This window comes from Ranitomeya imitator, chromosome 7, assembly GCF_032444005.1.
Source record: "Ranitomeya imitator isolate aRanImi1 chromosome 7, aRanImi1.pri, whole genome shotgun sequence".
In the NCBI taxonomy this organism is placed as follows: Eukaryota; Metazoa; Chordata; class Amphibia; order Anura; family Dendrobatidae; genus Ranitomeya; species Ranitomeya imitator.
In genome coordinates, this window is record NC_091288.1 from 89,601,556 (window position 1) to 89,615,565 (window position 14,010).

At 41.5% G+C, this 14,010-nt stretch overlaps 1 protein-coding gene across 1 annotated transcript in view; it reads right to left on the reverse strand.

Annotated features, from left to right (window-relative positions):
• LOC138644803 (aldehyde oxidase-like) overlaps positions 1-13,351 on the reverse strand; it is a 145,202-nt gene extending 131,851 nt beyond the window's left edge. Inside the window, exons 1-2 of the mRNA XM_069733622.1 lie at positions 13,251-13,351; positions 7,357-7,414 (exon numbers count right to left, since the gene is read on the reverse strand). Of these exons, the coding sequence (XP_069589723.1) occupies positions 7,357-7,414; positions 13,251-13,304 (112 nt within the window). The 5' untranslated portion in view covers positions 13,305-13,351. The remainder of the gene's footprint in view (positions 1-7,356; positions 7,415-13,250) is intronic.
• Positions 13,352-14,010: the final 659 nt, after the last annotated feature.

Here is a 14,010-nt window from a genome sequence, read left to right on the forward strand (position 1 = left end):
TTATGTTTAACTTAATTATTATACCTGGGAAATATTTGATTAATTGGACTATTTTTCCTGGTATTGCAAATTTAAGCTAGAAAAGGGCAGTTTGAGATTTTTTTTTTTGTGGGGATTTCTTGCCACCACATTTTAAGGTACAGTGATATGGTGCAGCCAAACAAATGTGGCAGGAGTTCCGCCCACCATAATGGCTAATTACCATATGATTTTGTTTCACCATCATGTGACAACCTGCCTACCACATGTGTGCTGAGCTCTGGCTGCGTTGCCACCGTAACGTAGCAACAAGGCTGGAAATTTTAACCCAGCCTCATCCATTCCTTATGTGTTTCATTTATATTTGGCTCTGAGTTATGTGACGTTGTTTGGTGATTCGCCCTCCAGGCTTCATTCACACAACAATATTCTATGCTGTATTTTACATTGCTATTAGTAAACCAAATCTAATAGTGAAGCAAAAACAAAGAAGACTGTGATGGAAAGATTTTGGACCCACTCCTGATGTTGGCTTACAATGTGGCTGACGCAAGACACTAATGTAAATACTGCCGTGTGAAGGAAGTGCAAAATGCATTCTGCCATCTGCCTGGTATATCCGTTCATCTGATAGTCAGGAGCAGGGGTGTAATGACCGGTCTCAATGGTCCCCATACTTCAGCTGGACACACATTCAGCTGATGTTTATTGCAGCGCACAGACCCACTGAGTCCGTGCACTGCAATACAGTCTGCCGGCCAATCAGAGGCCAGCTGCTGACATTGGAATGCACGTGACCTGGGTAGCATGGCAGATACGTCATGTCCTCCCGTCGCTTACACTCTGAAGTCAGCTGCCGGCTGCAGAAGAACACACTGCATGGCGAGGGAGCACAGTGAAGGTGAGCATTTTTTTTTTAAATCAGTGAGTAGATGGTGCCTGTGGCCATAATACTGCATGTATGACTATGGTCTGTGCATTATACTACATGGATGACTATGGGCTGTGCATTATACTACATGGATGCATATGGGCGGTGCATTACCGCATTATAGCACCATGGAATCAATGGTGCGATATAAATAAATAATAATAATAATTACCGGTATATTATATGTATCACTATGGGCTGTGCTTTATACTACAAGCAGGACTATGGGCTGTTAATTATATTACATGTATGACTATACACTCTGCATTATACCACATGGATGACTATGGGCTGTGCATTATAATACATGTATCACTATTGGCTGTGCATTATATTACATGTATGATTATGGGCTGTGCATTATACTGTATGGAGGACTATGGACTATGCCTTAACTACATGTATGACTATGGGTTGTGCATTATACTACAGTTTGATGGCCAAAACCTGACCTCTACATAGTATGATGGCCAAACAGCCATCACACAGTAATATTGCTCCCACAGACCACAACACAGTATGATGCACCCACAGCCCCCCACTTACTATGAAGGCTCCAACAGGTCCCCAACATTATATGATGCCCCAAATGCCCCCTACACAGTATGATGTTCCAACAGGCCTATATACAATATGTACCAACAACCTCTACACAGTATGATGTTCCCACACACACCTATTATGATGCTCTGGCAGCCTCCCCCACACACAATATGATGTTCCCCATAAAGTGTCAATTGCCCCCCAAACATGGTACTATAGCCAACACAACCACCACACACAGTTTGATGGTCCCCCATAGTGCTACATACAGTAATATGTCCAAATAGCCCCTCCTCACAGTATTATGCCAGGCCCGACATACAGTATGATAGCCTCAAAGCCCTTAACGCACTATAAGATAGCCTCCAGAGTTTCCCACCTAATATGATTGCCCCACAAATCACTCACATAATTTGATTACCCTCACAGACATATATAAGCAGTATATAATTGACCTCCACAGTGCTCCAGACACGGTATGATGGATGTTATGCATACAGTATTATAGCCTCCGCAGCCCTTCCTCACAGTATGAAAACCACCACAGACAGTATGATGCCCCTCACATTGCATGATGACTTCATAGCTCCCACACAGTATGAAGGCCTCCATAGCTACCCCATATGGTATGGTATCTCCCACCACACAAACACACTCACATATACACGCTGAGTATTATGGCACACATTATATCCTACTCAGATATACATGTTAAATAGTGGAGGAGAGAGCCAATGACCCCCTGTTCCTCTATTGTATTTATTGACATTGACATCTGCATGATGAGGATGTAGATAATGTCAAGATTCTGGGACAACACTGCTCAGGGGTTTCATAGTGGCCACACTGTCTGCCACTATGAGCAGTATGCTACTGCTGACAGTGGACACAGTGTGGATAAATTCTTTGGCAAACAGCCACCATAGAACTTATTGAAAAAGGCATATAACACATGGTATTCTTTTTTGTGACGGCCCTCTTTTCTATATACCTATACATTTGAATAAATTATATGCAGACACTTTTTAGCCAGATGTAGGCCAAAAGAACACATTTGGTGAATGGTAGCCTTTGAAATGTTAACATGAATTCAGCTTAATGCAAGTAGTGTGCACTTAGCTGAATTCATACTAAAGAAGCCCTCTTATGAAGATTTTTTAAAAATAAATCTGTGTATGTAATATTGTGTGTGTGTGTGTTAATATACTCGCCTACCATCACCTTCTCTGGTATCCAGTACTGTTCTGATCCTCTTCTGAGCGACATCACTGCTCTTCAGACACTTACTGGCTCACTCTATGCATATGCATGAGACAGAAGTCTCATATACTATATACCATATATACTCGAGTATAAGCTGACCCGAGTATAAGCCGACCCTCCCCCCCCCCCTAATTTTGCCCCAAAAAACTGGGAAAACTTAATGACTCGCGTATAAACCTAAGGTGGGAAATGCAGCAGCTACCGGTAAATGTAGGTTAAGGGTTTTTGAATATCCACATTGAATCAGGAGCCCCATATAATGCTCCATACAGTTTATGATGGCCCCATAAGATGCTCCATATTAAAATATGCCCCGTATAATCCTCAATAAAGTTAATAAAGGCCCCATAAGATGCTCCATAGACACATTTGCCCCATATAATGCTGCACAAATGCTGATTATGGCCCCATAAGATGCTCTATAAAGATATTTGCCCCATATAGTGCTGCACAAACCTTGATTAGGGCCCTATAAGATGCTCCATACAGACACTTGCACCATATACCGTAATGCTCCAGAAACCTTAATTATGGCCCCATACAGACACTTGCCCCATATAGTGCTGCACAAATGTTATGGCCCCATATAGTGCTGCACAAATATTATGGTCCCATAGATGCTCCATACACACACTTGCCCCATATAGTGCTGCACAAACGTTATGGCCCCATATAGTGCTGCACAAACGTTATGGCCCCATAGATGCTCCATACAAACACTTGCCCCATATAGTGCTGCACAAACTTTATGGCCCCATATAGTTCTGCACAAACGTTATGGCCCCATATAGTACTGCAGAAAAGTTATGGCCTCATATACTGCTGCACAAACTTTATGGCCCCATATAGTGCTGCAGAAACGTTATGGCCACATATAGTGCTGCACAAACGTTATGGCCCCATGTAGTGCTGCACAAACGTTATGGCCCCATATAGTGCTGCACAAATGTTATGGCCCCATAGATGCTCCATACAAAACACTTGCCCCATATAGTGCTGCACAAATGTTATGGCCCCATAGATGCTCCATACAAAACACTTGCCCCATATAGTGCTGCACAAACGTTATGGACCCATATAGTGCAGCACAAACGTTATGGCCCCATATAGTGCTGCACAAACGTTATGGACCCATATAGTGCTGCACAAACGTTATGGCCCCATATAGTGCTGCACAAACGTTATGGCCCCATATAGTGCTGCATAAACGTTATGGCCCCATTGAGTGCTGCACAAACGTTATGGCCCCATATAGTGCTGCATAAACGTAATGGCCCCATGTAGTGCTGCACAAACGTTATGGCCCCATATAGTGCTGCACAAATGTTATGGCCCCATAGATGCTCCATACAAAACACTTGCCCCATATAGTGCTGCACAAATGTTATGGCCCCATAGATGCTCCATACAAAACACTTGCCCCATATAGTGCTGCACAAACGTTATGGCCCCATATAGTGCTGCACAAACGTTATGGCCCCATATAGTGCTGCAGAAACATTATGGACCCATATAGTGCTGCACAAACGTTATGGCCCCATATAGTGCTGCACAAACGTTATGGACCCATACAGTGCTGCACAAACGTTATGGCCCCATATAGTGCTGCACAAACGTTATGGCTCCATATAGTGCTGCACAAATGTTATGGCCCCATATAGTGCTACACAAATGTTATGGCCCCATATAGTGCTGCACAAAAGTTATGGCCCCATATAGTGCTGCATAAACGTTATGGCCCCATAGAGTGCTACACAAACGTTATGGCCCCATATAGTACTGCACAAACGTTATGGCCCCATATAGTACTGCACAAACATTATGGCCCCATAGATGCTCCATACAAAACATTTGCCCCATATAATGCTGCACAAAAGTTATGGCCCCATAGATGCTCCATACAGACACTTGCCCAATTTGCTGTTGCTGCGATAAAAAAAAAATCACATACTCACCTATCCGTCGCTCAGGCCCCCGGCACTTTCAATAGTCACCTGCTCCTCGTTCTGGCGCCACTCCATGTTCAGCACTGACGTTCAGCAGAGGGCGCGCCCTCTGACCTGAGCGTCACAGCTGAAGACAGAGCGGTACCGGAACGAGGAAAGGTGACTATCGCGCAGCCCTCCCCTCCCCAATATACTCACCTGGCGCTGGGCAGGTCCCTGGCTTTCCCGACGCCACAGCTTCATCCTGTACTGAGCGGTCACCGTTACCGCTCATTACAGTAATGAATATGCGGCTCCACCTCTATGGGAGGTGGAGCCGCATATTCATTACTGTAATGAGCGGTACCATGTGACCTCTCAGTACAGGAAGAAGCTGCTGCTGCCAGCGCCGGGGAAGCCAGGAACCTGCAGGGACCGCGCCTGGAGTAGGTGAGTATTATTAGACAGTCCCCGCTCCCCCTCACCTGCCAACCCCTGGGTATGACTCGAGTGTAAGCCGAGAGGGGGACTTTCAGCCCAAAAAAGTGGGCTGAAAATCTCGGCTTATACTTGAGTATATACGGTAAGTCTATAGAGTCTTGTTCCAACACACCATGGACTTACATTGTAAAAGCCATTTATGGGCCACGCCCCCTGAGGAAGTAGTCACCTCCGAAACACGCGTCGGGGTGGGCTGTGGGTCTCCTACCATCCCGCTGCTAAATCTTGCAAGGTAATTTGTATATCCTGATGTTTTTATACATGGTTATTTGTACAATTAGTGTGTCTCAGTGACACATATGAATGTTCCTTGGCTCTAATACTGGGTATAGCATAAAAACGATGATGTCCATGTGCACGAATGCTATGTTTGGCTTATATATGTGATCCCACCAGCCCTTTGCATAGATGCTGTTTTTGTTTGCACATTTATAGCCCTTTTGCCTTATTTTTGATCATGTTATCAATAAAGATTTGGATATTTGATATATATTTTTGGGACTGTATGGCTGCTCTTTTTTTTGTTTCTTTGCTTTAGCTGTGCAGTTGGTTCACACTGGGTGCATATATATACTGTGGGTTTTGTGATCTGATAACTTTTAAAATGATAAATAGATATTGTATATTGTCCATTCAGTATAGTGTGCTCGGCATCACTTTCTTGGGTCATGGAGAGTACTAGAACTACGCTGGATACCAGAGATGGCGACAGTAAGTGAATATATTAACACACACACACTACATTACACACTCATACACAGATTTATTCTTCATGGAAGGGCTTCTTTAATATTAACAGCATTTAAAAGTTAGGACTCTCTGTAACTCCCTCCACCACACACACACACCAGTAGCTTTTGACCCATATATTATACTAGATGGCAGCCCGATTCTAAAGAATCGGGAGTCTAGAATTCATATATACTTTATTTATTCAAATGTAAGAATAATACAATTAATAAATAATAGTAAGAAAGAACAAAAATAATAGGCAGTATATGGAGAAAACACCAAACAAAAGTTCAAAATTGGTGTGAAAATGTCACTGAACCACTTCACAACTAAATATATATAGTTTTGGTAAATGGTATTATCATTTTTTTGACGAAATTCGGCAGGAGCTTGAAGAGCAACGTCACTGGGCCCGCCTCCACGCAGTAGAAACTTGCTGTGAGGTAAAAATTCAAAAATCACACCAAAATGGCGGGCGGAGTGTGTCACAGTACGGCACGTTTCTGATTGGTCGCTCGCAGCAGGCGGCAACCAATCAGACACTGGACACTGTTGACGTCACTTATCTCCGGACATTAGCTCCGGACATTAGCTCTGGACATTAGCTCCGGTCATTAGCTCCGGACAAAGCCACGGAAGTTGGCACAAATTGCAGGAAGTAGTATTCTAGGCAATTAATCTCCGGACATTAGCTCCGGACATTAGCTCTGGACATTATCTCCGCACATTAGCTCCGGACATTAGCTCCGGACAAAGCCACGGAAGTTGGCACAGATTGCAGGAAGTAGTATTCTAGGCAATTAATCTCTGGACATTAGCTCCGGACATTACCTCCGGACATTAGCTCCGGACAAAGCCATGGAAGTTGGCACAAATTGCAGGAAGTAGTATTCTAGGCAATTATATATTAGACTAGATGGCAACCCGATTCTAAAGAATCGGGAGCCTAGAATCCATATATACTTTATTTATTCAAATGTAAGAATAATACAATTAATAAATAATAGTAAGAAAGAACAAAAATAATAGGCAGTATATGGAGAAAACACCAAACAAAAGTTCAAAATTGGTGTGAAAATGTCACTGAACCACTTCACAACTAAATATATATAGTTTTGGTAAATGGTATTATCATTTTTTTGACGAAATTCGGCAGGAGCTTGAAGAGCAACGTCACTGGGCCCGCCTCCACGCAGTAGAAACTTGCTGTGAGGTAAAAATTCAAAAATCACACCAAAATGGCGGGCGGAGTGTGTCACAGTACGGCACGTTTCTAATTGGTCGCTCGCAGCAGGCGGCAACCAATCAGACACTGGACACTATTGACGTCACTTATCTCCGGACATTAGCTCCGGACATTATCTCCGGACATTAGCTCCGGACAGGAAGTTGGCACAAATTGCAGGAAGTAGTATTCTAGGCAATTATATATTAGATATATGACATACAAAATGAAAAATATGTTTGGGTTTAGAAGGATACGTTTCTTACGAAGATATGGCAGAAGCATGACTTCTGGATCAGCATTTTTCTCAAGAATCTAAATAAACAGTATAATATTATTAGGTGAAAAATATGTTTCAGTAAAATTGTGCAGCATGTAGTATTCTTTTCGGTTCTCTTGAAAAAAATCAAAACAGAAAAAACAATATTTTTCTATATTCCTAATAACTGGCTGTAAATGATGTTAAGGATTCGCTCACATCAGCATTTAAAGAGAACCTGTCACCCCGTTTTTTCAGATTGAGATAAAAATACTGTTAAATAGGGCCTGAGCTGTGCGTTACAATAGTGTATGTAGTGTACCCTGATTCCCCACCTATATTTAATATATGGACATGTCTGTGGCTGTATTGGGGCACTACAATTGACTCTCCTATCACAGATATTATGGCCCTATAAGCATTTAGGCTAGATAGCCCTCTCCTTTATCGCCAATAATGCCAACATTTTTTGCCTACTGTGTTCCTTATTTTGTTTTTATACTTGTGGGGATCTAGGGTTCCTTTAGCATAGGAGCACCTCTGTCTATCTACAGCGGTTTCCCTAATCTGTGGGTAGTGGGTTTCCCTAGGGGATATAGGGTACTACAGGGCCCCTAGGGACAGCCGCCGTGGAGTGGGGGCGCCATATCGTTTCCCCTATAGGGTGCCAACCCCCACAGGTAGGAAGGTGCGAGAATAGCATACATTAGGGACACCTAGTTACCCCATTTATATTAAGTGTTTATGTGTGAGCACAGTGTATGTTTTTTTGATTTTGTGGTCATTTTTTTTGTGGCGTGAACCAATATGTGGGTTCTTAATAAAGATTTATAGTTTTTTAGGGATTGCATACGATTATATATTTCCCTCAACTGGTTAAGAAAATTAAGGGGGACCCCATGCCACTTTTTCTTTAAGTTCTTTAATTGTTAGCTAAATACATATACAGTAAGCTACACACACTGCACAAATTATATATATCACTGACATATTTCTAGCTATAGATGTATATAATATCGTTTTATTAGTTCTAGCTTGAAATAACAGAGAATTACCGAATGTAAAAGCTGATGTTAAAAAAATGTTGCATAGGCATGTCATACGGATGCTACGTGAGAGATAAAAAGGCACACTCGGCTAGCACTACCAAGGCATAGGGATGCTAGGTGAGACTAGGTAAGAAAAAAAAATGCATGACACTCACCTGAAACTGTCCAACTTAAAAAGCTGAAAATCTCAGCTACTTTTTATAAGTAGATGTGAGCGTACCCTAAGGCAGATTCATGTACTCAATTCATCTGAACAGATATTGTAGAAATCGATAAGCTTCATCTCAAAACAAGCCTGCTTGCATGAATGGTATTGCATTTTTTCGCAAAATTTGTGCAGCAAAATATGTGTGCGTAAGTTCATTTTTAATATGTACATTACGCCAAAATGATTCTATTGTTAATTGCCAAAATATTGAGTTGAAACAAAGTATTGGAAAGAAAACCTCCATAATACAACATCCAGTGGAACATGATACAATGAGGCATATTTATCAAGCTAAATGTGCAAAACATGTTTTTCAATGACTTGTGCCATATTTATTGTGCTTGTTAACACTTTTTTCAACTTGTTAGGCTAAAGGGTGCAGCATTACTGAAGAGGTGTGACTTGATAGAAAATGGGTGTGGTTTAGCATGCAGCACAATATACCAAAATTGTTGTGCACACATCTGGCACAAGGTAAGCCAAGTAATAGGTTTTTGCAAACTTGGACTAGACAGTTTGAAAATTAATCAGATTTATCAAATAGCAAGAACATTTTGGTAACTTGGGCATTACAGGACTGCCTGGGTGTAAGGGAAAACAAAAAAAAATCCTGTGAAACTGCAAAAAAAATAATATTTCCAAGATTACTTTTTGCATTTCTTTTTTATTGCCCTCACTAAAGTCTCTAATGACCTACTAACAGCTAAATCTAATGGTCACTACTCCATGCTAATTCTCTTGGATCTCTCAGCAGCATTCAACACTGTGGCTCATCAGCTCCTCCTTACTATGCTCCACTCCATCGGCCTCAAGGACACCGTTCTCTCTTGGTTCTCCTCCTATCTCTCTGACCGATCCTTCACGGTATCTTTTGCTAGTTCCTCCTCTTCTCACCTTCCCTTTACTGTAGGAGTTCCTCAAGGATTAGTCCTAGGCCCCCTCCTCTTCTCTTTGTATACTGCCCCTACTGGACAAGCAATCAGTAGATTTGGTTTCCAGTACCATCTCTATGCTGATGACACCCAATTATACACTTCTTCTCCTGATATCACACCTGCTTTTTTAGAAAACACAAGTGACTGTCTTACCGCTGTCTCTAACATCATGTCCTCCCTCTATCTGAAACTGAACCTGTCAAAAACTGAACTCCTTGTGTTACCTCCCTCTACTAACCTACCTTTGCCTGACATTGCCATCTCCGTGTGTGGTTCCACCATTACTCCAAAGCAACATGCCCGCTGCCTTGGGGTCATACTTGATTCCAAGCTTTCATTCACCCCCCACATCCGATCACTGGCTCGCTCTTCTTATCTGCATCTCAAAAACATTTCTAGAATTCGCCCTTTTCTTACTTTCGACTCTGCAAAAACTCTGTTTCACATATTCATTCTCATCTCTAGTAACTCTCTACTAATCAGCCTCCCTCTTACCAAACTCTCCCCGCTCCAATCTGTCCTGAATGCTGCTGCCAGGATCATATTCCTCACCAACCGTTGCCTCTACCTTGTGCCAGTCATTACACTGGCTACCCATCCACTCCAGAATCCAGTACAAAACTACTACCCTCATCCACAAAGCACTCCATGGCTCAGCACCACCCTACATCTCCTCTCTGGTCTCAGTCTACCACCCCACCCGTGCCCTCCTCTCCGCTAATGACCTCAGGTTAGCATCCTCAATAATCAGAACCTCGCACTCCCATCTCCAAGACTTTACATGTGCTGCGCCGATTCTTTGGAATGCACTACTCAGGTTAATACGATTAATCCCCAATCCCCACAGTTTTAAGAGTGCGCTAAAAACTCATTTGTTCAGATTGGCCTACCGCCTCAACGCATTAACCTAACTATCCCTGTGTGGCCCATTCAAAAAATAAAAAAAAAAAACTTAACCCATAATCAGATTTCTCACCTCATATTCTCATACACTTTATGCAGTTAATAGCCCTCTGTGTCTATACTGCTACATACTTAGGCAGTTAACTGGTTCATGCAGCTTTACATGAACACCTGAGCCTTACACTATGGCTAGTCCAAATAACTAAAGTAATTGTTACCATCCACCTCTCGTGTCTCCCCTTTTCCTCATAGTTTGTAAGCTTGTGAGCAGGGCCCTCACTCCTCTTGGTTTCTATTTTGAGCTGTGATTTCTGTTATGCTGTAATGTCTATTGTCTGTACAAGTCCCCTCTACAATTTGCAAAGCGCTGCGGAATATGTTGGCGCTATATAAATAAAATTATTATTATTATTATTATTAATGACTTTGTATCATGATTCACCAGCTCAATAAAATTCCGGCAATACCAAACTTGTCTATTTTTTGTTATTTTAGTAGAAAAAAACTTAAATTTGTAAAAAAATATATATATATATATTTTTTCTGTTAATGCTTGTGCTCATGGGTTTATCACATTTTAACATGCGTGTGGAAAATTTCTCATGCGCACTTGCACATTAACTTTGGTCAATGTGCTGTCTGTGTTCAGCATTTGCTCAGATAGACAGCAGGTTGAACAAAAACACCTGTTGGGCTGTCGCACAAAAGGTACCGTCACACTAGACGATATCGCTAGCAATCCGTGACGTTGCAGCGTCCTCGCTAGCGATATCGTCCAGTGTGACAGGCAGCAGCGATCAGGCCCCTGCTGTGCTGTCGCTGGTCGGGGAAGAAAGTCCAGAACTTTATTTGGTCGCTGGACTCCCCGCAGACATCGCTGAATCGGCGTGTGTGACACCGATTCAGCGATGTCTTCACTGGTAACCAGGGAAAACATCGGGTAACTAAGCGCAGGGCTGACCGACGCTCACAGCCAGTACAGGAGGAGTGCAGAGCACAGCGCTGGAGGACAGACAGCTGTAGGTAAGTATGTAGTGTTTGTTTTTTTTTACTTTTAGGATGGTAACCAGGGTAAACATCGGGTTACTAAGCGCGGCCCTGCGCTTAGTTACCCGATGTTTACCCTGGTTACCGGCATCGTTGGTCGCTGGAGAGCTGTCTGTGTGACAGCTCTCCAGCGACCAAACAGCGACGCTGCAGCGATCCGGATCGTTGTCGGTATCGCTGCAGCGTCGCTTAGTGTGACGGTACCTAAACTATCGTATAGAGCTCAACCAACTCGTTTAAAGTGTTGCTTGTAATCCTTGGAATGCACCAGCTGCTCTGTGACTTCTAAGACTGCTTTATTAAAACAGAACTTCAGTCCAGCACATCTATAAGAACAAGTCTTTCTTAAAACAAACTGATTGAATATGGATACATAGAGACCTTCTATGATGCTCTGAATAGCTCAAACTTCTAACGCTTTTCGAACTAAAAAAGTTTTGTTGATCACAGCTGTGATTAAAATAATGTTTAAAATTCGAAATGCGTCAAAGAATTTCTCTATCTACTTTTAATCGAGATGCTTCAATAAAATCTGGATTTTATGGATGTGCTGAACTGACGTTCTATGATTAGTATTAAAAATCAGACAAGTCATATCTGAAAATTGTGCACAAAATTGTTTCCACTCAGGAATCAAATTGTGGAACTGAAGATAGTGATAAGATGTATATATACCAAACTAACTTATTGTTTAAAGTTATCAAGTGCCAGTCTCTCACTATCCATTAAAAGTTTGAATGCAACTCCACTTTTATTATATTTTATTAAAACTAGTACCGTAATTAATGTACACTACAGACAATATTTAAAAACTTGGATTCCTAACTGGTTATTAATGATATAGAAGCCATTATCACTCGCGGCTCATCAGGTCAGTAGTTCATACATCAACATAATTGTGAATGTTCTTGGGCCAACAAGAACTTAGAAGGATATAGGACTGGCCACATCTGACAGGGGGGGATGTTGGATGTTATAAATGGCATAAAGAGTCCTATGCTGTTACACATGGACCCCTAGAGAACACCGTGTAACGTCAAAATATGTTGGTGGAGAGGGGCATGTAGTTTAGGTTTTATAATTAGTTCTGCTGCACCAGTTGTAAGTGGTGGTGGGCATTGCAGACGCACCATCTAAATACATTCATTGTAATATCAAGTAAGTAACTTGATTAGCTGTGATAGAATCTGGTGTGCGAATGTTTTTCTTTATCGTTAGTTATTAAGGACCATAATTGATGAAAGATGGGCATTTGACATTCTGTGGGCAATAAGTTAGCTTGTCTCGGTGTGAAGCTCTATGTGCTGGTGTAGGAGCTCCTTGTATGTCGTGGACTGTTGTGATCAATAATATACACTAGAATAGTGCATGGTGTGATTTTTTTTTCAATGTAGAACATTGGTTCATGAGGAATATAGCTCTTCAGCACTAGCATGTTGGCTATAATTTTCAGGTCCCATCTCAACCGTGGGTCTAAGAATCTATGAAGGATCTATGAAACTTTCAGTACGGGCCCCTAGATCTACGGTCAGGATGGCTACCTGTAATATGGAACAAATGCACCTGTAAAATACTTTTCTGAAACTGGTCTAATACTGGGAAGTCTTGTCGATTTACTCCTATTCTCATTACAGTACATACCATATGTATTCTTATTGTATAGCAATAATTAGTTTTGATGTTGCAACTAATGACTAATCTCTATGTAAGAGATGAAATAATATCCCATGTAGTAAGACACTTGGCTTACCTTCCTCCCATTCACATAGAATAGTAGTTGGTCGGATTCAGCGAGGCCTGTCATGTTTTCAGAGTTTTCTGTGAGTGTCTGAAGTCAACTAGAAGTTTCAGGAACTGAGCCAATAAAGGAAAACAACTAGATGCCTCCCCCTTGTTTCAATTGGCAGGAGTGTCCTGGACATTCCTCAGTTAAAGAAACAACACAATATGAAAGCTGATATATATACTGCTACTTTAACCACTTATCCACAAACTGTTTTGGTCAAACCATTTTTTCAAGTTGAAGTTTGTTTTTTGTAAAGGTAAGATAAGAAATAAAACTATGAATTACATTTTTCCAGATTTTATGATGACATGCCCCAGGTGTCAGGAAAGCTGCTTGAATATGATTGGAGGCATGTAATCATTCTGTATCCATTGCTTTTTATTTTATTTTTGCTTTTTTATGATGTGTGCCCCCAAAAAGACAAATCATTGTTCAATGTTGAATTGATGTTTTACTTACCGGTATTCTGTTTTGTTACATAGAATTCAACAAGGCATCCATGACTCACGTAGTGTTTCTGTACATCATTTTCATAAATAAAACACATACTCATTATTCGGCTGTTCACATGTCCCAGTCTTTTTGCAGACCGTCCTTTCATAAAAAAAAAAAAAAAGACGTGTCTGTTTTTATTACAGATCAAAGTTACTCACACTAGTCTATTGGTTTGTAAAAATTTCCGAGACCACACGAATGGCATCACTGCACAGTCCGTATGCTGTCT